This window comes from Mirounga leonina, unplaced genomic scaffold, assembly GCF_011800145.1.
Source record: "Mirounga leonina isolate KUSES-001 unplaced genomic scaffold, KU_Mleo_1.0 Mir_127, whole genome shotgun sequence".
NCBI lineage: Eukaryota > Metazoa > Chordata > Mammalia > Carnivora > Phocidae > Mirounga > Mirounga leonina.
Window position 1 is genome coordinate 71,893,290 of NW_023270316.1, and position 22,953 is coordinate 71,916,242.

Consider the following 22,953-nt stretch of genomic DNA (forward strand, 5'->3'; position numbering starts at 1 on the left):
TGGAAGTCCACTGTTGAGACCTGCTGCTGAGAAAAATGATTCCTATCTAAATATTACTGCGCACTGACCATGCACCCGGTCCTCCAGGAGCTCTGACGGAGACGGACCAGATGAATGTTGTTTTCATGCCTGCTGACAGAGCATCCATTCTGCAGCCCCTGGATCACGGAGTCATCTTGACTTCCAAGTCTTATTCTCTAAGAAATACATTTTGTAAGCCTATAGCCGCCATAGAGAGTGATTCCTCTGATGGAGCTGGACAATTGAAAACCTGGAAAGAATTCACCACTCTAGATGCCATTAGGAACATTCATGATTCATGGGAAGAAATCAAACTATCAACATTCACAGGAGTTTGGAAGATGTTGGTTTCCCACCCACACGGAGGACTTGGAGGGGTTCAGGACATCAGTGGGGACAGTCACTGCAGAGGTGGTGGAAACAGCAAGAGAACTGGACATAGAAGTGGGGCCTGAAGGTGGGACCGCATTGCTGCAATCTCATGATCAAACTTGAACGGTTGAGGAGCTGCTTCTCGTGGATGAGCCAAGAAAGTGGTTTCTTGAGATGGAATCTGCTCCTGGTGGAGATGCCGTGAAGACTGTTGAAATGACCACAAAGGATTTAGAATCTTACATCAACTTAGCTGATAAAGCAGTAGCAGGGTTTGAGAGGATTGACTCCAGTTTTGAAAGTTCTACTATGAGTGAAATGCTACCAAACAGCATCACATGCTACAGAGAAATCATTCATGAAAGCAAGAGTCCAATGATGTGGCAAACTTCAGTGTTGTTTTATTTCAAGAAACTGGCACAGTTGCCCCACCCTTCAGCACCCACCCCCTGATCAGTCAGCATCAACATCAAGGTAGGACCCTCTACTTGCAAAAAAGATTATGACTCACTGAAAGCTCAGATAATGGTTAGTATTTTTTAGCAATAAAGTATTTTTTAATTAAGGTATGTACATTTTTTAGACATAATGGTATTGCACACTTAATAGACCACAGTATCATGTAAACACAACTTTCATATGCAGTGGGAAACCAACAAAATTCATCTCTTTATTAGTGATATTCGCTTGTTCCAAAACAAAATCTGCAATATCTCCGAGGTATGCTTGAATTCAAAATGTAAGCATGTTCCTGTTCCCTTCAATAGGGGCTTCCAGGGAATGCTCAAATCCTGCTCTCTTCTTGGGACTTCATTTTGCTCACCTTATGACAGGGCAAGACCCTATCCTGATCCTCCTGCCATGGCTAAGCAAAACTCATGGTCACAGAGCACTCTGAAAAGATGAACAGCAAAGGTTCCATGATAGCAGTGATTAACCAACCAGCAGAAAGGGCTGCCCCAGTATTGACAAGGGTCCTAGGGTTTCATCTAAGTGTAAAAATAAAACCAACCCTCCTTGTTCTTACTGTAATGGCCCAACTTCCTCTATTCCTGACTTCCATTTTCTTTCCTTTTCTAAAAATTACATGCCCAGAAGTTATTTATCTTAAACTGGAATTTTATACCCTTTGATTACTTTCACCCATTTCTCCATCCCCCATTCTCTGCTTCTGACAATCACACCAACCTATTGTGTCTACAAGCAGTTTTTTTTAATATTCCACATATAAATGAGATTATACAGTATTTGTCTTTGTCGGACTTATTTCACTTAAAATAATGTTTATCCACATTGTCATAAATGGCAGGATTTTCTTCTTTTTATGGCTGAATAATATTCCTCTGTGTGTGTGTGTGTGTGTGTATCTCACTTTTCTTTATCCATTCACCTATCAATGAACACTTAGGTTGCTTGCCTGTCTTGGCTACTTAAACAATGCTGAAATGAACAGGGGAGTGTAGGTGTCTTTCTGAGACAGTGATTTCATTTCCTTCAGATTTATACCCAAAAATGGAATTGCTGGATCATAGGGTAGTTCTATTTTACATTTTTTGAGGAACCTCCATACTATTTTCCATAGTGGCTGCACCAATTTATATTCCCACCAACAGTGCACAAGGGTTCCCTTTTCTCAGCATCCTCACCAACACGTTATCTCTTGTCTTTTTGATGAAGGCCGTCCTAACAAATATGAGGTGATTACCTCATTGTTGTTTTGATTTGCATTTCCCAAATGACTAGTGATGTTGGGCACCTTTTCATGTACCTGTTGGCTATTTGTATGTCTTCATTGGGAAAATGTCCATTCAATTCCTCTACCCATTTTTTTTCATTTTATTTTTTTTTATTATGTTACGTTAGTCACCATACAGTTTTTTAATCAAACTGTTGTTTTCTACTGAGTTGTATGTGTTCTTTACATACTTCGGATATTAACCCCTTAGCAGATACATAATTTGCAAATATTTTCTCCCGTTCTGTAGGTTGCCTTTTCATTTTGTTGATAGCTTACTTTGCTGCACAGAAGCTTTTCAGTTTGATGTAGTCTCACTTTTTTTCTTTTGTTGCCTTTGCTTTTAGTGTCAAATTAAAAACAAAGTCACTGCCAAGACCAATGTCAAGGAGCTTAACTCCTATGTTTTCTTCTAGAAGTTTAATGGGTTCAGGTTTTATATTCAAGTCTTTTAATCCATTTTGAGTTAATTTTTGTGTGTGGTGTAAGACAGAATTCTTTTGCATGTGGCTATCCAGTTTCCCCAACATCATTTATTGAAGAGATTATCCTTTCCCCATTGTATATTCTTGGCTCCTTCATCATAATTTAAATGACCACATATGACTCCATTGTGTTCTGAAGAGACTATTTTCTGCTTCACAAAATTAGCATCCCACAGCATACAGAAGCAAAAGGGGCTGCCAGACCTATCCTCCTGGGCACAGTATACCTTCCTTTACTAGCCATGGTTCATTTCATCCTCCTGTCACTCACAGTCACCTTCCACCAGCCACTGAAAGAGCATCCTTTCCCAAACAGGTGGAATCTCATTGTTTAAACAATGATGATATGGGGAAGACAGGGGAAACACATTCTAAATAGATGATCACCTGCATTCTGTTGCATAGGGAAGTTGGTCTTCAGAAAAGGTTCCCATCATGAACCAAAATTTTTGGTTTATAACTCCAATTGTGAAAAGAATAATAGAGTACTATCCCGCAAAGTCTGGGCCCTGGTCCAATGCCAAAAAACAGAACTATAGTTCTCCCCAATAACAGAACTAAATGACAGCCAGTCCTTTCTGAATCTTAATGTCATTCCAGATGAAAAAACAGACTGCCAGCAAAAAATAGTTCCATGGCAATCCCTGGATTTATGAGTAACCACAGTACTAAATATTTACAAACCAGGGAAAGTGTACAGAGTGTCCATCATTCTGTAAAATTGTGCTTGCCACAACATTTGGAATAAAGAAATGCTCTACAAGGTCCCATGTTTAGGCAGTGGTTTGAACAAAGCCTTTGTTTTATCACTTCCAATCTCCTTTCAAATTGGAGTCACCTTTTGATTTAAAATATAAAGGCATCAAAGAGGAAGGGTTTCTTCTTTCTTGAATTTCCCATTTAATCACTGAATATATTTAGTCCTTGATCATTTTTATGTATGAGTGAAACACTGAGACACAGAAGAATCAAAGCTGTAAGATGGTCCTTTTTGATAAACACAGATGAATGCAGTGTGGCATTCTTTTATATATGTACTAATTGCACAAGTATTACATAGCTGTCATCAAAAGTTTTGAATAATGGTAAGAAAAAGAAGAAAAAATTAAAATTACCACAGATTAAGAGATATTCACTACTGATTTGGGTATATGACATTTTTCTTCATCTTTGCTCATGCAGACATTGACAGGTGTTTGGTTTTTTTTCCTTTTTATTGAGATATAATTAACATACCATAAGGTAGTTCTCTTAAAAAAAAATCAACAGTATTGAGATTTCATTGATATGCAATGATATGTTTTTATCCCTACATTGTAGGGTATTTTATAATTTAGAAAATGTGATAATCCTGAAGATCTCTTATACCCAGCCCTTCTTTCTCATCTGGCCACTGTCCTGTTATGGCACCTTCCTCCTATCCCTGGGCTACTTTCCAGTCTCCTCTCCTTTAGTTTCACCTTCCCCAATCCACTCTCTATACTGCCATTCATGTGGTCTTCTTTAATTCACAAATCTGAGTCATTCCTTGCTGAACCTTCTTTCATGAAGGTTCATCCACTGGATTCTTGCATTACCTTTAGTACTGAATGCCTTGCATGGCAGTGGGCCCCTTAGGGTCTAGTCCTTCTGGCTTCCCACACATCAGCCCTCTGTAAATTCACACTGCTATTCTCTCTGTCTGTTCCATCTGATAAATTCTGCTATTCTTTCAAGCTAGCCTCCCCTTCTTCCACCACATTTCCAATGTCCCAAGCAAACTACACACTTCTCCAACAGGGTCACTTTCTCAGTACACACTTCCATTATAGGATCTTACAAATGTTTGCTTCATTGTTGATCTCCCCAGCAGACTGCAGCTCTCAGAAACTGGAGATGAGGTCTTTTCAGGTTGCTATGCATAGCTGTACTAAGCATGTGGCGTACAGGAAATAGCCAATAAAAGCCTTTGTTGAATAGATTAATGTTTTCTCCCCAGTTTTATTGAGGAATAACTGACAAGTATAATTGCATATATTTAAAGTGTACAACATGATGATTTGATATATGTATACATCGTGGAATGATTACCAAGGTCAAGATCATTAGCACATCTGTCACCTCATACAGATAACTCTTTCCTTTTTAGTGGTGAGAATGCTTAAGATCCAGTCTCAGTAACTTTCAAATATACAATACCATATTAATAACTACAGTCACCATTAGATTCTCAAAACTTATTCTTATAACTGAGAATTTGTACCTTTTGAGCTGCATCTTCCCATTTACCCCCACCCCCAGTTCCTAGCAACTATCATTCTCTTTGTTTTTATGAAATTGACCTTTTCCTCCCTTAGATTCCACATATAAGTGAGATCGTACAATATTTGTCTTCTCTGTCTGGCTTATTTCGCTTAGCGTAATGCCAGCCAGGTTTATCTATATTGTCAAAAATGACAGAATTTCCTTCTTTTTTATGGATGAATAATATTCTAATATTCCAGTGTGTGTGTGTGTGTGTGTGTGTGTACATAGTGCATTTTCTTTATCCATTCATCTGTTGATGGACACTTAGGTTGTTTTCATATCTTGGCTATTGTAAATAATGCTGCAGTAAACATGGGAGTGCAGATATCTCTTTGATATTGTTTTCCTTTCCTTTGGATATATATCCAGAAGTAGAATTGTTAAATCACATGATAGTTCTATATTTCATTTCTTGAGGAACATCCCTACTTTTTCCTTAGTGGTTGTGCCAGTTTACATCCCCACCAACAGCGTACAAGGGATCCCTTTTCCCCACATGTTCACCAGCATTTGTCATCCTATCTCTTGTCTTTTTGGTAATAGCCATCCTAATAGGCATGAGGTGATATCTCACTGTGGTTTTGATTTCCTGATTAATGATGTTGACCACTTTTTCATGTACCTGTTGGTCATCTGTATGTTTTCTTTAGAAAAATATTCATTCATATTTTTTTGTCCATTTTTTAATGGGGTTATTTGGTTTTTTGCTATTGGGTTGTATGAGTTCCATATATATTTTGGATATTAACCCCTCATCAAACATATGGTTGCAAATATCTTTAGTAGGCTGTCTTTTCATTTTATTGATAGCTTCCCTGCTATGCAGAAGCTTTTTAGTTTGATGTAGAACCACTTATTTTTTTCTTTTGTTGTCTTAAGCTTAAGACATAAAACTTAAGATTTTAATCCATTTTGAGTTGAGTTTTGTGTATGGTGTAAGATAGGGGTCCAGTTTCTCCAACACCATTTACTGAAGAAACTATATTTTCCCCCATTGTACATTCTTGGCTCCTACATCCTAAATTAATTGATCATATATGCATGGGTGTCTGTTTTATGCCACTAACATACTGTTTTGATTAGTGCTATAGCTTTGTACTATAGCTCGAAATCAGGAAGTGTAATGCCTTCAGCTTTGTCCTTCTTCTCAATACTGTTTTGGCTATTCAGGGTCTTTTGTGGTTTCATACACATTTTAGGATAGTTTTTTCTACTTCCGACAAAAATGTCATTGGATTTTGATAGAGACTGGATTAAATCTACAGATCATTTTGGGTAGCATGAACATTTTCACAAATTAAATTCTTCCAATCCATGAGCATGGAATATCTTTCCATTTATTTGGGTCTTCCTCAATTTCTTTTACCAGTGTCTTATTAAGTTTTCAGTGTACAGGTCTTTCACCTCCTTGGTTAAATTTAATTCTAAAAGTATTTTATTGTTTTTGATGGTGTTGTAAATGGGATTGCTTTCTTAATTTCACTTTGAGGAACAGTTCAACGTTAGTGTATAAAAATGCAACTGTTTTGTTCATTTGTTTTTTAAAGTAGGCTCCACGCCCAGCCTAGAGCCCAATATGGGATTTGAACTCACAACCCTGAGATCAAGACATGGGCTGAGATCAAGAGCCGGATGCTGAACTGACTGAGCCATCCAGGCACCCCTGCAACTAGTTTTTGTATGTTGATTTTGTATCTGGCAATTTTACTAAATTCATTCATTAGTTCTAACAGTTTTTTGGTGGATTCTTCAGGCCTTTCTATATATAATATCATGTAATTTGCAAACAGATAATTTTACTTCTTCCTTTCTAATGCGGAGACCTTTTATTTCTTTTTCTTGCCTAATTACTATGGCTAGGAGTTCAGTACTAAGTTGAATAGAAATGGCAAGAGTAGGCATCCTTGTCTTGTTTGTGATCTTAAAGGAAAGGCTTTTAACTTTTCATAATTATGGTATTAGCTGTGGGCTTGCCAAACATGTCCTTTATTATGTTGAGATACATTCCGTCTATAATTTGTTGAGAATTTTTAATCAAAAATGAATGAATTTTTCAAATGCTTTTTATGCATCTACTGAAATAATCTTATAATTTTTAATCCTTCATTATGTTAATGTGGCATATCACATTTACTGATGTGGGTATGTGGAACCATCTTTGCATCCTGGGAATTAATCTCACTTGATCTTGGTGTATGATCTTTTTAATATGCTCTTGAGTTCCATTTGCTAGTATTTTGTTGAGGATTTTTGCATCTATCATCATCAGGGATATTGGCCTATAATTTTATCTTCTTGTGGTGCCCATCTTTTTTTCTTTTTTTATTCAACTATAATTAACATACAGTGTTATATTAGTTTTGGGTGTACAGTGCTCATCATGATAAGTGTACTCTTAATCCCCTTCACCTGTTTCACCCATGCCCCCACCCACCTCCCCTCTGGCAACCACCAGTTTGTTCTCTATATTTAAATCTGGGTTTTCTTTTTAATTTGTTCATTTATTTTATTTCTTAAATTCCACATATGAGTGAAATCATATGGTATTTGTCTTTCTCTGACAGACTGGTTTCACTTAGCATTATACTCTCTAGGTCCATCTATGTCATTGCAAATGGCAAGATTTTATTCTTTTTATGGCTGAGCAATATTCCACTGTATATATGTATATGTGTATGTATATATATGATACTTTCTTTATCCATTTATCTATTGAGGGACCCTTGGGTTGCTTCCATATCTTGGCTATTGTAAATAATGCTGCAATACACAAGGGGTGCATATATCTTTTCAAAATCAGCGTTTTTTGTTTTTGTTTTGCTTTTGTTTTTGTTTTTACAATTATCTGGTGTACTTTATTAACAGTGGGAATTGATGTAGATAATTAATAGTTGAGCAAATGTTTAATATTTAACAAAAAACTCTTTATATATATTTATTTTGTCCATCCAGAGGAAGCTTTCAAAGAATAGTACCTGTGAAAAAAAAAATCTTTTTAGATTATTTTATTCTATTTTATGTCCATGAAAACTTGAGAACTCAAGTTTATAGAGTTTGGCAATATTTTCAAGAGGTATTTATCTCTTATTTTCTTTGGCTGAATATCTAGTACTGGAATTACTGGATCATATGGTAATTCTGTTTTTTTATTTCTTGAGGAACCTCCATACTGTTTTCCACAGTGGCTGTAAGAGCTGCATTCCCACCAACAGTGCACAAGAGTTCCTTTTTTTCTACATCCTCATCAACACTTGTTGTTTCTTGTGTTTTGGGTTTTGGCCATTCTGACAGGTGTGAGGTGATATCACATTGTGGTTTTGGTTTGCATCTGCCTGATGATTAGTGATGTTGAGCATCTTTTCATGTGTCTGTTGGTTACCTGTATAACTTCCTTTGGAAAATGCCTATTCAGGTCCTCTGCCCATTTTTTAATTGTATTATTTTTTGGTGTTGAGTTGTATAAGTTTTTTATATATTCTGGATATTAACCCCTTACCAAATATATCATTTGCAAATATCTTCTCCCTTTCAGTAAGTTGTCTTTTTGTTTTATTGATGGTTTCCTCCACTGTGCACATTTTTTCACTTTGGTATAGTCCTAATAGTTTGATTTTGTGGCTCCCATCTTTAAAACCACACCACGTCACAGGAAGGATGAAATTATTACCCCCATTTTCCACATGGAAAAACTAAAGCACAAGGTGACTTCATAACTCTTGTTTTACAAAGTAGGGATTCACACTTAGAGCTTAGCTCTAAATTCACATTCTTTCTATGCGACCAAAGCCAGCCTAAGCTGTTATTAGGATGGGGAAACTCAACAAAATATCCTGGCTCTCTTCCGGGCTTTGTGTGACAATCACATCTATGCCTTGTCAATCTGCATGGTACAATTAGTGCACAAACCTTACATTCTAGTGGGGATAACATTGCTTAATGTCCCATTAAATGACTTAAGTTCAAATCTAGATCACCTCCATATCCTAAGCCTCCCTTTGCCCTCATCTGTGTAGTACAACCCCACCTCCTTCTTTCTCAATCCTCAGTTGAGTATATCACTCTAAAGCTCTAATGATTCCCTTTGGTTCAGTCCCCTATACCCCTTTTTGGTGCTGAGCCCCTCTCTCTCAGAGCCAGAGAGGCACAAAGACTGGACAGGCTCCTCGGAAGACAGAGAACACTGGCCTCCACTGCCTGATCACACTGGGTTCCCCTTGGACTAGAACCAAAGACACTGTTTCCCAAAAATCAGGAGGCAGAATGGAACTCCTTCCAAAAGGAGAAATACCCAATACATTTCTCTCCCTGTGAAGTTATTTTTAGTTCTTCAAGTGTCTCTGAATCCAAACAATTCAAGTAACTGCCCAAGTTCATAGTTTCAACGTGTTCCAACTTTGACAAAATACATTACATCATGCAGAAAGAGATCCAACCAGTCCTAATTGTAGACCCACAATGCCACCTCAGAAATAGGATCTTTATCAGTGCTAGCAGTGTCTAAAGATGATTTCTAAGTCCTGGTGGCCCCCTCGCAATAAGTATCAGGAAGAACAGCATTTGGGTTTGTACTAGACAGACCAATTAACTAAGAAATAGCAGAAACAATTATCAGTGCAATACAACTTCCAAACTGAAAATAAAAATGTCATACAATAACATTAAAGAGAAATCTGAACCTTCAAGTAAATACACATCACAAATCTACACCAGCATCCTCATGAGCTTATCTGGCCTCAGCCTGGGTTTCAAAACAAACCTCTTGCCAAAAGTTTCAAAGAATCCTATTATAGAAAGAGAAAAATTCTTATGAAGGGTGAAGTATGAAAAAGTCATCCAGCTTTTAACAGCTGTTTATATACTGTTCTTATCCAAAAGATGCATATGTAGGAAAATTAAAGAGCTAAATCCCACCATGAGTCATAGAGAAAAGGATAAATCATGATCTCAAATATCTCTGAGGCCAGTGGGCAAAGTGGAAGGTGAAGGTAACAACTTCAACCCATAATGGCCAAGACAAGGAGTAAGACAGATATGGTTCTGTGTGGACTCCATCTGTAGGGATGATGAGAAATCATCTGCCAATGAGGAGAGTTCCTCTCTATACATAATCATTTTTATTATGCTCAAGGATATGACATTATACATTCTGACTGACTTTCCCCAGCATTCATTCATTCATTCAATAGAAATTGAGTTGTGGGACAGGCATACGGATGGATGTGGCTCCTGCCTGCATGTAGCTGTCAGAGCAGAGATTAAAAAAACAAACAGGGTGCAATGCAGCATGTGCATGCTAGGGGAGGCTGGATCAGTTAGGCCTATCCCAGGAAACAGAACCAGTAGAAAAATAAACACATGTATACATGTGTGTGTATTCATGCATATGTTTTCATACAAATGCATATATGTGTATCTATATGTACACATACAGAGAGATACACATGTACAGAGGGAGAGGTTTATTTCAAGGAACTGACACAATTATGACACAACTGACACAATTTTAAGGAACTGACATAATTGCTGACACATTATGGGGGCTGGCAAGTCCAAAATCCACAGTGCAGGCCTGCAGGGTGAAAACTCTGAGGCAGGAGTCCATGTTGTAGCCATGGGGCAGAATTTCTTCTTCCTCAGGGAACCCTCAGTTTTGTTCTTATGGCTATTGAAATGATCTGATGAGTCCCATCCAGATTTTAGGGGATAATCTCCTTTACTTAAAGTCAACCAATTATAGATGTTAACCACACCTACAAAATACCTCCACGGCAACACCTCGAGTAGTGTTTGAGGGAATAACTGGGTGCCTAGCCATGTTGATACATAAAACTATCACAGAGGGGAAGTCTGGGGAGCTACAGGAGGATGGGAGTGACCTCTCACACTTGGGCTGGTGTATGTGTGGAGGGTGTAAAATCAAGTAAGGCTTGTCTGAAGGAAGAGCTACTGGAGACTGAAAGGCTGGAAAGCAAGTAAAGAAGTGGTGTGGGGAAAGCCCGACTGCTAAGGTCCTGGGCAGGAAGCAAGGGGGCACATGAATGGGACCCCAGGGGCCCAGAACCAGCACCAGAGGCAGAGAAGTGAAGATGCTGAAGCTGAGAATCATGGCATTGAACACTGATTGAAAACTATGTGCCAGGCACTGCTCAATGTACTTTACACGCATTCTTTCTTTGACTCCTCATAATATAGGAGGTAGGTACATTACTAACCACCTTTTGCTGGCAAGAAGCTGGTATACAGGTCACACAGCATCGAAGCATATAGGTAGGATCCTAATCCAGGCCTTCTAACTAAAGAAAGGGTCTCTGGGTTGTAGAAGGAACTAGGCACAGATGGAGAAAGTACTTGAGCTTTGGACAAAAACAGGAAAGAAAGAGCTAAAGATGAATACACAAAGAGAGAGGTGGAGAGCAGTTAAGGAGGATTCCAGAGAGTGGTGGAGGTTTGGAGTAGCCACTACAGCTAAATGAGGTGAGGGAGGAAAGGAGGGGAAGTATGGCCACAAATTAGCATAGAGAGCAAAGATTTCAGAGGCTGGCCCCTTCTTGGTGTGCCCATAGGTGGGAGCTGTTAGTGTGGAATTGAAATTTACTGGAATCACAGAGGCAAGGAACCAAGAAGACTGGGGGCTGGATGGGTCAACCATATAGGCTCCCAGGAAAGGGTCTGGTGCTAGGACTTCCCACTAACCTGATTTTTGGCATTTAGAGAAAAAAAAAAAAGTGATTGTCAAAACTAGTCACATGCTTAACTATATCCCTCACTGTTCTGCTCTAGATACAGTCATTTAAATACAGTGAAGACTGTAGTCTGAGCAAAACACACAGCTCTTGCTTTAGAAGGAAAAAGAATCCCCTTTCTTATTTAGGTATCCCTTGGCCAATCCAGTTGAGTAACGTCAATGTTGTACATTTCCCACAGGCTCTATTTTTGTGGATCACAGGCATTAGTAAAGGAATGTTCGCTCTTTTAAGTCTATTATGTTGCTCTGCACAGGAAGAACAATGAGTAATCTAAGCATTATCTTTTTTTCCCCCTAACCTTAACCAAAAAGAAGTCCTCTGGATTTAAAAATCCAAGCTTAAAGGAAGTTTGCCATTTAGTGGCTTTATTTTGCTGAGTGATTTTAGAGCTTCTCATATAAAGCTGTTAGTCCTCACAGTGTAAGTCCACATGTTACCCCTGGTCTCCTGAAAGACTGAGTGTGCTTTAGCAAAGAAAACAAAACATGGGGGCAGCTGCATGGAACACTTTTCTTGTAGAAACAGCACAGCACTGTTCTGGACAATCCAAGTGTTTATATTTTTAAATAGAGTAGGTAGAAATGAAAACATTTAGATTCAACATTTCTTCTAGCATCGTAAGAGATATAAAATTAATGTCAGATTTGCTCCTCTTGACAGCAGTGATACGTTGCTTGGCAACCCCAAGTGTTTCTTGGGTTGAAACGCAAACTACTGGAGCAGCTACTCATTTTTAAACCAATGAAGCTGCTCAAGAAGCTGAATGTGATGCCTATCACATACCCAGATCTCACATTAAACAGAATATTTATACGTTAACATGCTCCCACTATTAGATGTAATAATGATGCTCCATTGGCCCTACAAGCTGTCCCAAAATCATCAAAATGACATACTGGCCCAGTTGATCTAGTTTTCTATTTCCTTAGTAGCTCCTACATCACTGGCTCTCACCAGATTATTTTGTTAATTGTGGTAGAACACGTAAAACTTACCATCTTAACCATTTTTTAAGTGTGTAGTGCAGTAGTATTAAATACACGCACATTGTTGTGTGGCCATCACCATTATCCATGCACAGAACTCTTCTCATCTTGCAAAATTGAAACCCTGTATTCCTTCAACAACCACTCCCCATCCCCTCCCCTCAGCCCCTGGCAGCCACCATTCTACTTCTGTCTCTATGAATTTGACTACCCTAAGTACTTCATATATGTGGAATCACACAATATTTGTCCTTTTTTTGGTCTGGATTATTTCATTCAGTATAATGTCCTCAAGATTCACCCATGTTGTAGCATATTGCAGAATTTCCTTCCTTTTGAGGCTGAAAAATATTTTACATATGTATACATTTTGGGCATCCATTCCACCATCAGTGGACATCTGGGTTGCTTCCACTTTGTGGTTACCTTGAATAATGGTACTATGAGCAGAAATATACAAATATCTCTTCAAGACCATGCTTTCAATTCTTTGGGATATATGCCTACGACTGAAATTACTGGATCATGGGGTAATTCTATTATGGGGGGAACTGCCATATTGTTTTCCATAGTGGTTGCACCATTTTACAATCCTACAAGCAAAGCAGGAGGGTTCCAATCTTTCCACATTCTCACAAACACTTATTTTCTGTTTGTTTGTTTTTAAAGTAGCCATCCTAATGGGTGGGAGGTGGCTACTGGATTTTATATATGCTTTATCTTTTCATATCTCTACTTCTGCAGGCATTGTACTCTATTGTAAGAATTTATATTAAATGGAATATCTGTTTCCTCCACTAATCTATGACCTCCTGCATCACAGGAACCAAGTTGTGTTTATCCTAAATATCCCTCACTCAAAACAGAAAGCCAAAAACATGACTGGTTATGAAATATAAACTTCCTGAATATCTTCCCCATTCCTCATTACCAATGGAATATAGTTTTCAGTAATAAATTCACAGGATACTGAGAAAGATCTTGAATTCCAGGCCAAGATGTTTACTCTATCAATAAGCACAAACAACTATTTGTTATTTCTGCAAGAGGTTGCTATAATCAACTGTTTGGTGAAGGGGTAGTGACCAGAGCACCTGGAGTCAAGGAGTCTAATTACCTAGCTATGCAGTCACATCTCGGGTGGGGGCAATATGTGTCTGGATGCAGATGGCAGCTTAGGGAATGAAGCAGAAGGTTCCAGGGGAGGACCAAGACTGTATCCTGAGAAACTACAGTTTTATTCTCTAAAGGAAACCTCCAGTTTAACATACAGGGTCTCAACTCATGATTCAAAAAATATATTTTTCCTATTTTTAGTTTTTGAATATTAGAAGTAGAAATAATAAGGTGATAAGTTACTAAACGATGATAAAACCTCAAAGTGAGAAGAAACAATGGAAATTGAAATTAAGTACATGATGTATCACAATGTAATCAAATTATCCATGAAAAATAAGAACATGGAATCGGTAAATGATATAAACAAGAAACAATCATTTAATATTAAGTACAGTGAAAGGAAGCTGAAGAGATACTTATTAGAGAAACTAAATCAATGAATGCTGACTGTAAACTTGAATGTTTCAAGTATTGATAGAATATTAACATAAAAGAGGAGGCTTTAAAAAACTGAGCCATATAAGGATCAAAGATAAAGAAAATAGGTTAGAAATTGTAATTTTGATCCTTACCACAGTTTTTAAAAATTACTTCCAATTTTTAAATATTTACTTAGCACCTAGAATAAAGCAGGGATGGAATGAGTCAGCGGGGACACTGCCGACCCAGCGACTGAGAAGCTGACAGTGCAGCTGGAGGACAGTCAAATACTGGCCACAAAAGCTACATGTGATAAATCCCGGTGACACAGCTTAAAGGGACTGAAGGAAAGAAACAGTGTCATTATTTAGGTTCTTTGCTCTGTTTCTGATGGTTAGGCAGGTGGGAGTTTCAACTCCTATAAGCACCTCTTAGAGGTAATTAAAGAGCTGTGTTTGGGGCCTGATTCTTTACTAACCTACCCATCTCCCTTCTTCAGCTAGACACAGAGATTAAAAGTGGAAATATATGGGGCACCTGGGTGGCTCGGTCGTTGGGCGTCTGCCTTCAGCTCAGGTCATGATCCCAGGGTCCTGGGGTCGAGCCCCGCATCGGGCTCCCTGCTCCGCGGGGAGCCTGCTTCTCCCTCTCCCACTCCCCCTGCTTGTGTTCCCTCTCTCATTGTGTCTCTCTGTCAAATAAATAAATAAAATCTTAAAAAAAAAAGTGGAAATACATGAAGTGGATTCTACACATTATAAAAACATGATGTCTTGTTTCGATGAACAGATGCCACTGAGAAGGGAAATAAAAGCAACCTAGATTTTCCCAAAGTAGCTACAAATATGGGTGTGAAAAGTGTGTTTTGCACTCAATAGTAGGGAAACATATTCTCAGTTTAGTGATCAGCAAGTAAGAGGAAATGTAGCCATAGGCAGTGACAACCCCAAAGGGTGACCTAGACACCCTTCCTCACTAAGTGCTCTCCCCATTCCATCCACCCAAAGCCCACTGTCCTCTAAGACCCAGGGCAGCTCAGCGCCTTCTGCCTCCAAAAAGCCTTGACTGCTTAGCTGGGATAGTTGCCTCACACTCAGGGGCAAGGGCTCAATCCAGGGGCAACTGTGGCATCAAATGAGTGCAAATTTCTGCTCAGACCATAATTGTATAATTTAGTTGTATCTGCACTACATTTTATATCTTTTGGCCCCCAAAGAGCCCCCAGTTCATGCTCTCATTCCCACAACACAGTGGGGAATGAGGTTTAGGGCAGGTTTGCGGAGTGGGGTTTTCTCCATGGAAGTTCCGTGCTCTCTCCACGCTGCTACAATAGCACGAACTACACCTTGCATGGAATTTAAGATTATTACTACAGTTCTTTACAAAATTTTCCATATTTATCTATACGACATGCCAGTACAAAATCAATATATATAATTCTTTACATAGAATGAATTCTATATAGATAAATCTTTTCTAAAAAAAAAAAACCAACATAAATATGATCTCTTTAATACCTAGACCTCAACTTCTACATGTATTTCTGCCTTGTTGCTCAAGCACCCAGCACAGGATGAAATTAATATTTAATATTTCTTAATATTTCCAGAGGTTTTTTTTTTTTTTTTTTAAGATTTTATTTATTTATTTGACAGGGAAAGACACAGCGAGAGAGGGAATACAAACGGGGAGTGGGAGAGGGAGAAGCAGACTCCCTGCCGAGCAGGGAGCCCGATGAGGGACTCGATCCAGGGACTCCAGGATCATGACCTGAGCCGAAGGTAGTCGCTTAACCAACTGAGCCACCCAGGTGCCCCTGTTTTTTTTTTTTTTAATATGAGAGCAATCAAAGACATTTTCAGGGATCCATGCCTGACGATATCTGTCAGACCTGTACAGAGGTAGCTTTCTTAGGGTTAAGTGAGAGTTATTTCTTATCGATGTCTCATAAAATATCTATATTGTTACCTCCTGAAAAGTAATAAGGAATTATGGGGAATTTTATCGTCACTGAAATAACATTCCCTTGAGAAATAGAGAAAGATGGGAAAATCTCAGTCTTACATTTTCTTAGGGAAGTGATGTGGCATCTTGTTCCATGTACTGTCTGTTCCAGAAGATGACATAACTTATAAAAGAGGCTTTTGTCAAAGTCTTTTCTGAACATACTCAGGTTCTGCTTTTTTCTTGCTATATTATTTTATACAGTCTTCTTTCATCTTTTAATTTTCGTCAGAATGTTGTAGAGATTATTTCTGCCCCACTTTGATCTCTGCTGCCAGAAGTACCTGAATTCAATCACAGAGGGAATTATAATGCACAGCAGGCCCCTGGGGCATCAGGCCATCCTTAGGTGATAAATACCCCCTTACTTCATACTGAAATGTGAACTTCCTCTCAGGTCCCCTGCAATGAGGGGTCAATTCACCATTTTAGGGGAGGGGCTTTCTTTGTATTCTTTTAAAGAGGTGGTATATTTCTTTTCTTCCCTTGTTTTCTTTCTTTTCTTCTCACTTCGCTCCCCATGTTTAGAAAATATAAGTAAACAAACATTTTTAAGTTTCCAATAATCCTATTAACATTAAAGTTGAAATGAATCTAGGCATTTAAATTTTTTATTGAGATATAATTGACATAGAACATTGTTTTCGTTTTTGATTTCTATGTATGTATCGTGAAATGGTCATCACAATTAGTCTAATTAACGTCCATCACCTCACATAATTTTTTTTCTTGAGATGAGAACTTTTAAGATTTACTCTTTTTTTTTTAAGATTTTATTTATTTATTTGGCAGAGAGAGACACAGCGAGAGAGGGAACACAAGCAGGGGGAATGGGAGAGGGAGAAGCAGGCTCCCCACAGAGCGGGGGGCCTGATGCAGGGCTTGATCCCAGGACCCTGGGATCATGACCTGAGCTGAAGGCAGATGCTTAATGACTGAGCCACCCAGGCACCGCAAGATTTACTCTTTTAGCAACTTGCAAATATGCAACACAGTATTGTTAATTATCATCGCCATGCTGTATACTTACCTTTGTTTTATAAAAAAAAAAAAATAGGTTCGTGCATACATACTGATTTGATTTTTTCCATTTAAATAATCTTGGATATTTATGAATAAATATGTATTTACAACACCACTTTTAAAATTTTCATGGTATTCAACCATATGTATGTATATGCTTTATTTAACCAAATATTCTTTTAGTTGTTATAATATTTTGCTGCTATAACAAGAATAATGGATATTGCTTTAGATATATTTGTTGGATTACCTCCTTAAGATAATGCTGTAAGTGGAATTGCTTGAAAAAAGGTATTCATGATATTAAATATTTTAAATATTATTAAAGTACCTTTCCTTAAATATTACACCAACTTGTGAATTCAGCAGCAGTGTATAAGACTCCCAATTTCCCACAAACTTATTATTACTCTTACCAATTCTTTTCAATCATCATCAGTCTAATAATGGGAAAATGATATTGTTTTTGTTTTATTATACCAACAGTGAGGGTAAGAAAAAAATTAAAAGTTTGTTGGTTATTGGTTTCACTTTTTTATGAATGTCCATTTATGTCCTCTGCCCATTTTGCTACTGAGCATGATTTATTACTAATTTACAAGAGTTCTTTAAATACTAGGGATAATAATCATTCTTCACAATGGTTACAAGTGTTTTCCACTTTACTGCTTGTCCCATAATATTTTTTACCATCTACAGAGGTTCTTAATTTTATTTGGACTAAAAAATTGAAAAGAACTCTCTTTTTATATAGATTGAAGTGACTGAAATGCTCTTTTAATCTTTTCTTGTATGGGTTATGTTTCTGGTGTCATGATTGAAAGAACTTTCTCTGCCCTAGGATTACACAAGCATTTGTCTATATTCTTTTCCAGTGCTCTCTTTCTGTTTTTATGTTTAAACTTAGGATTCATCCTGAAGTTATTTGTTGTGATATGATAGGTATAGAGATCTAACTTCTTTTCCCAGTTCTACTTATTCAAAAGTCTGACTTTTCCATACTAAATATATAACATATAAAATGGGTATAGATACTCCGTATCTACTACATATAACTGAAGAGACCAACTGATTAACTGAATGACTGACCTGGGCTTATTTCTGGATCTGTTATCCCATTCCACTGAGAGGACTGTTTATATTTTAAAAATTTCAAATCTTTCAAAACACTTTTCAAAAAATTTTTTAAAGATTTTATTTATTTGACAGAGAGAGAGCACAAGCAGGGGGAGTGGCTGAGGGAGAGGGAGAAGCAGACTCCCCGCTGAGCAGGGAGCCCAATGCTGGCTCAATCCCAGGACCCAGGGATCATAACCTGAGCCAAAGGGAGACGATTAATCAATTGAGCCACCCAGGCGCCCTTCTTTCAAAAGATTTTAAAGAATTTACTTTTTTATTTATTTTAGAGAGAAAGTGAGAGTATGTGCAAGCAGGGGAGGGGCAGAGGGAGAGGGAGAGAATCTCAAGCAGACTCCACATTGAGTGCAGAGCCCGATGCAGGGCTCGATCTATCTCATGACCCTGAGATCATGATCTGAGCCGCAATCAAGAGTCTGACTCTTAACCAACTGAGCTACCCAGGTGCCTCACTTTTCAGAACATTTTAAACTGGAAGGGCAAGTGTCTCTTCATTACTTTCCAGTTTTAAATGTTCTCTCTGGTAATATTCGTTCACTTTTTCTTAGAGATGAATATTAGAATGCTTTTGTTCAGTCCCATTGGGAATTATCATTGCCACTGTGGTTAATACATCCCTTAGGTTAACAGAGGGGGAAAGTTTCCACAGTCTCCTGACAGTACGTAGTCTTCCCATCCAGGAACAAGACTTAGGCCTCCACTTATTCAAATCTTCTCTTCTATCCCTCAGCACAGTTGTACAGTTTCCTTCACATATCCTTACTGATTGTTTAGCTTACTTTTTGGATTTTTGTCTGTTACCAAAGTTCATGGCTCTTTTATCCACCTTCTACTTTTTCGGCAGTTACAGAGGAATGCTATGACTTTTTTTACCCCGAATGCTGCAACTGGCCTCTTTACTTGTTGGTTCTGAAAATTTTTCAGTTCCTTTGACTTTCCATGAACAGGATTATTATCATCAAAATGACTATTTGTCTCCTCCTTTGCAGTATTTATAGCATGTGCCTTTTCCTTAACTAATTGGCTTTGGCCAACATTTTAAAAACAATAGAAATTAACAGTGGTAATGGCAGATTTCCTTGCCTCATTCTTAACCTTCATAGGAATGATCTGGCCCTCTTCTGACATTTGCTAATTGCATATCTTTATGAACTTGTTTCATCTCTTAGGGCTATAACTATAGACAGATATTTTGGATAAAATTTTACACAACCATATGCTTGTGTAAACACTAGACAACACACCACAGTGGCAAGCCTGAGGGTACTTTACAGTATCAGACGCTGGCCTATCATCAGTCACAGAGGCAAGTAAGGGCTCTCGGGGAGAGAACACTGAATTAGAAATAAGGACATTTCTTTCGGTTTCTGATTTTCCTACAGATTTTACTTAGCTTTTTACATTAACAAGATCATAATATAATTTCTATGTGTCAAACATGTAAGTTCATAAAGCTTAAGGAAATAAAGTTTTATTTTTTTAAAAGATTTTATTTACTTTGTCAGAGAGAGAAAGAAAGAGAAAGAGAGAGAGAACAAGCAGGGGGAGTGGCAGACAGAGGGAGAAGCAGGCTCCCCACTGAGCAAGGAGTCCAATCCAGGACTCCATACTAGGACCCTGGGATCATGATTTGAGCCAAAGGCAGACGCTTAAAGAAGTGAGCCTCCTAGGAGTCCCAGAAATAAAGTTTTAAAGTTACTATCACAAAAGACGTATTTTTCAAGATACCACATAAAAACATATATGAAAACTTCTTGTCATACATGTTTCTGGAATTCAAATCTTGTAACATTAGATCTCTCATTACGTCACAGTATATACTAGACTATTTAACCCCCACACCTTTTTTTTATGAAATACATATAAGATACAGCAAGAAAGAAAACTATCAATATAATCCTACCACTATTTAGATTTTTTTAAGTTAGTTTTTGAGCTGTTTTTTCCTCAGTTAAAGTGGCCTACTGTATATGCATATACTGAGACTCAGGACTTTATCCTCTTAGCAATATTACCAAAAGAACTTAGATTTTCTTACATGGGAAAATGCAACATTTTTTTGTGTGTTTTAGGGATATAGCTCTATAATTATTAATTTTTACTGACAGTACTGTATAGAGACAACACAACTTGTACGTCCTCCCAATGTGATAAAGGAAAACATACAGGAAACATAAAGGTATTTCTTTACAGTTCCTGAATGAAAATGTGTGAAGAAACAAACTCATGTTTTAGAGGCACGGGAACCCTGAGAACCTTCTGCTCTGGGTCTTGGTACCAGAGACACAGAACCCACGAGGCATTTCAGAAACAATGGCCCCACCTCTCACTTCACAGGCGGGACACTGGGCACCCACAGGGATCATGTGGTTCGTCCAAGGGGACAGCCCAGGTCCATACCTAGATTCGTGTTCTCCTGAACTAGTCATGGTTCATCCCACCTTGTTGACTTCCCAGAAGTCTTTGAGGAGCACAGAGCCCCCCGATTTCTGTACTTAGCACACAACACTCACTGGCCTCTGGGAGTCGTTCCCAGGGAACCACACCGCCAATGGGCTCCCATGCACCGGGGGCAGCTACATTCAGCTTCCGGTTGGTACTCGGCAAAGGGAACATCATGGGAAAGGTAGATTCTAGTCACTGCCAATTCCTGTTGTAGGACCTCAATGATGGAATCTCCTGACCCCTAGACTCAAGCTACTCCTGGACCAAGTGTACCTTCCTCCAGAAGGTCCCAGAGCAACATTTAGTACCTTTCGCCCTGGTGTGCATCATGGGAAGAGGACATCAGAGCTAAGTTGCAGCCCTGGGGCCATGACTAACTCAGCCTGGGATGGTGATAAAAGTCATTTCTCCTCTCCCGACATCCATCTCCTCCTCTGAGGAGTGATCGTGATCACCTGGATGATACCTAAGGTGCCAGTGTGGACATTCTGGGCTTCTGTGATGGTAAACGAGGAACAGACAGCAGAGGACAGGCGGGGAAGGGAGCGGGTGCTGCTATGTACAAAGGTGCCCGAGGGATAGAAAGGACTATCCGAAAGGAACAAACATTTCCTGCAAAAATAACCAGTCTCCAGCCACTGAGCACATCTTCCTTCAACTGTAATAAAAAAATAGAAAGACACGGACTATTCCTCATGCGCCTTCAGAACCACGGTTAGACACAAACTAATAGCACCTGCTGCAAACACTGCTCCTTGGCCTCTGGCTTAGTTAGCGTATCTGTTCAGGGAAACCCTTCTGACAGGCTCCATCCGGGCTCATCTGCCGTCAATAACAAGCCGTACTGGCGGCAACAGAAGTCTCCGATGTCGGCACCAATCTGAGAGGCCCACCTTGGGGCTGACCTTTTTCCCTTTCTAATCGAAGGGGTCAGAGTGAATAGGTGTTGGCAGTCGACAGCTGGGGCCATCTGTGGTGTCAACTCCCTGCCACACATGGTTTCTAATAGAGTGTAGGGAGAAGATTTGAGCCTCAGATTTCTGAGTGGCTGTGGTAGGGGATTCTGGGGTGGTCGCTTTCCGGTCACTCTTACACGTGGCCAGGGCCAGAGGCGGGGGTGGGGAGCCTTCACTAGGGCTTTCGGCAAACCTGTGGTGAGGGTGTACGCATACACAGGTATGTCCGTTTGCAAACACACAGACACACCTACACATATAAGAATACAAGTGAGGGGGCGCCTGGGTGGCTCAGTCGTTAAGCGTCTGCCTTCGGCTCAGGTCATGATCCCAGGGTCCTGGGATCAAGTCCCACATCGGGCTCCCTGCTCCGCGGGAAGCCTGTTTCTCCCTCTCCCACTCCCCCTGCTTGTGATCCTGCTCTCACTGTGTCTCTCTCTGTCAAATAAATAAATAAAATCCAAAAAAAAAAAAAAAAAAAAAGAATACAAGTGAGATCCCTGTATTAGTGCTGTCACCTTTTCGGTAGACAACCCTAAAAAACCAGGAGAGTGTGTAGCGGGGGGCACCAGCATCTACTAATACTTAGCCCCCCATCTCTTCAGCACACCAGCAGGGCAGTTACCCACAGATGCGGAGGCGAGCAGGGCAGCCCTCCCTTCTGCTCTTGGAGCTGCTGGTGGCCCTCCACTGCCACACACGGGTGCTTAGAGTGACGGGGCCCTGAGCCGGCTCAGGCCAGGGAAGAGCATGCTTAACCAGAAGTCCCCCTGACTGACAACAGGGCGATGCAAAATGCTGTGGCCACAGCATCCATGTTTCTGTCAGAGAAATCCATTCATCTTTACCTCAGACCCATATTAAGAAGCTACATAAGAAAAGATTGTAAAATATTTCATTCTTTGCCCACAGAAACTCCAATACACAGAAAGAGAAAAAACACTCAAATTAGAGAAAACGTCATGGACACAGTAAAGAAATGCTTTCATGTGGAAAAGAAGAGGGGGGTTTTCAGAACTTATTGGAGAAGTAACTTTCCTTAGCAATACCGCAACAAATCACTTTGCTTTGGGTCAGCTTTGAATAGGTACATAAATAAACCACAGACTAAGGGCCTTAATATAAGAAACCAAAATTGCAATATCTTAGCTACACTGGGAGAGGGTTCTCACCAGTTCCTTACAGAGGAAGAACTAGACATTTATATCAAAACCTATC

General features: G+C 39.1%; 1 protein-coding gene across 1 annotated transcript in view; it reads right to left on the bottom strand.

The window, feature by feature from the left end:
• Nucleotides 1-607: 607 nt before the first annotated feature.
• LOC118009548 (microtubule-associated tumor suppressor candidate 2-like) overlaps nt 608-22,953 on the bottom strand; it is a 91,815-nt gene continuing 69,469 nt past the window's right edge. Inside the window, exon 4 of the mRNA XM_035003620.1 lies at nt 608-646. Coding sequence (XP_034859511.1) covers nt 633-646 — 14 coding nt within the window. The 3' untranslated portion in view covers nt 608-632. The remainder of the gene's footprint in view (nt 647-22,953) is intronic.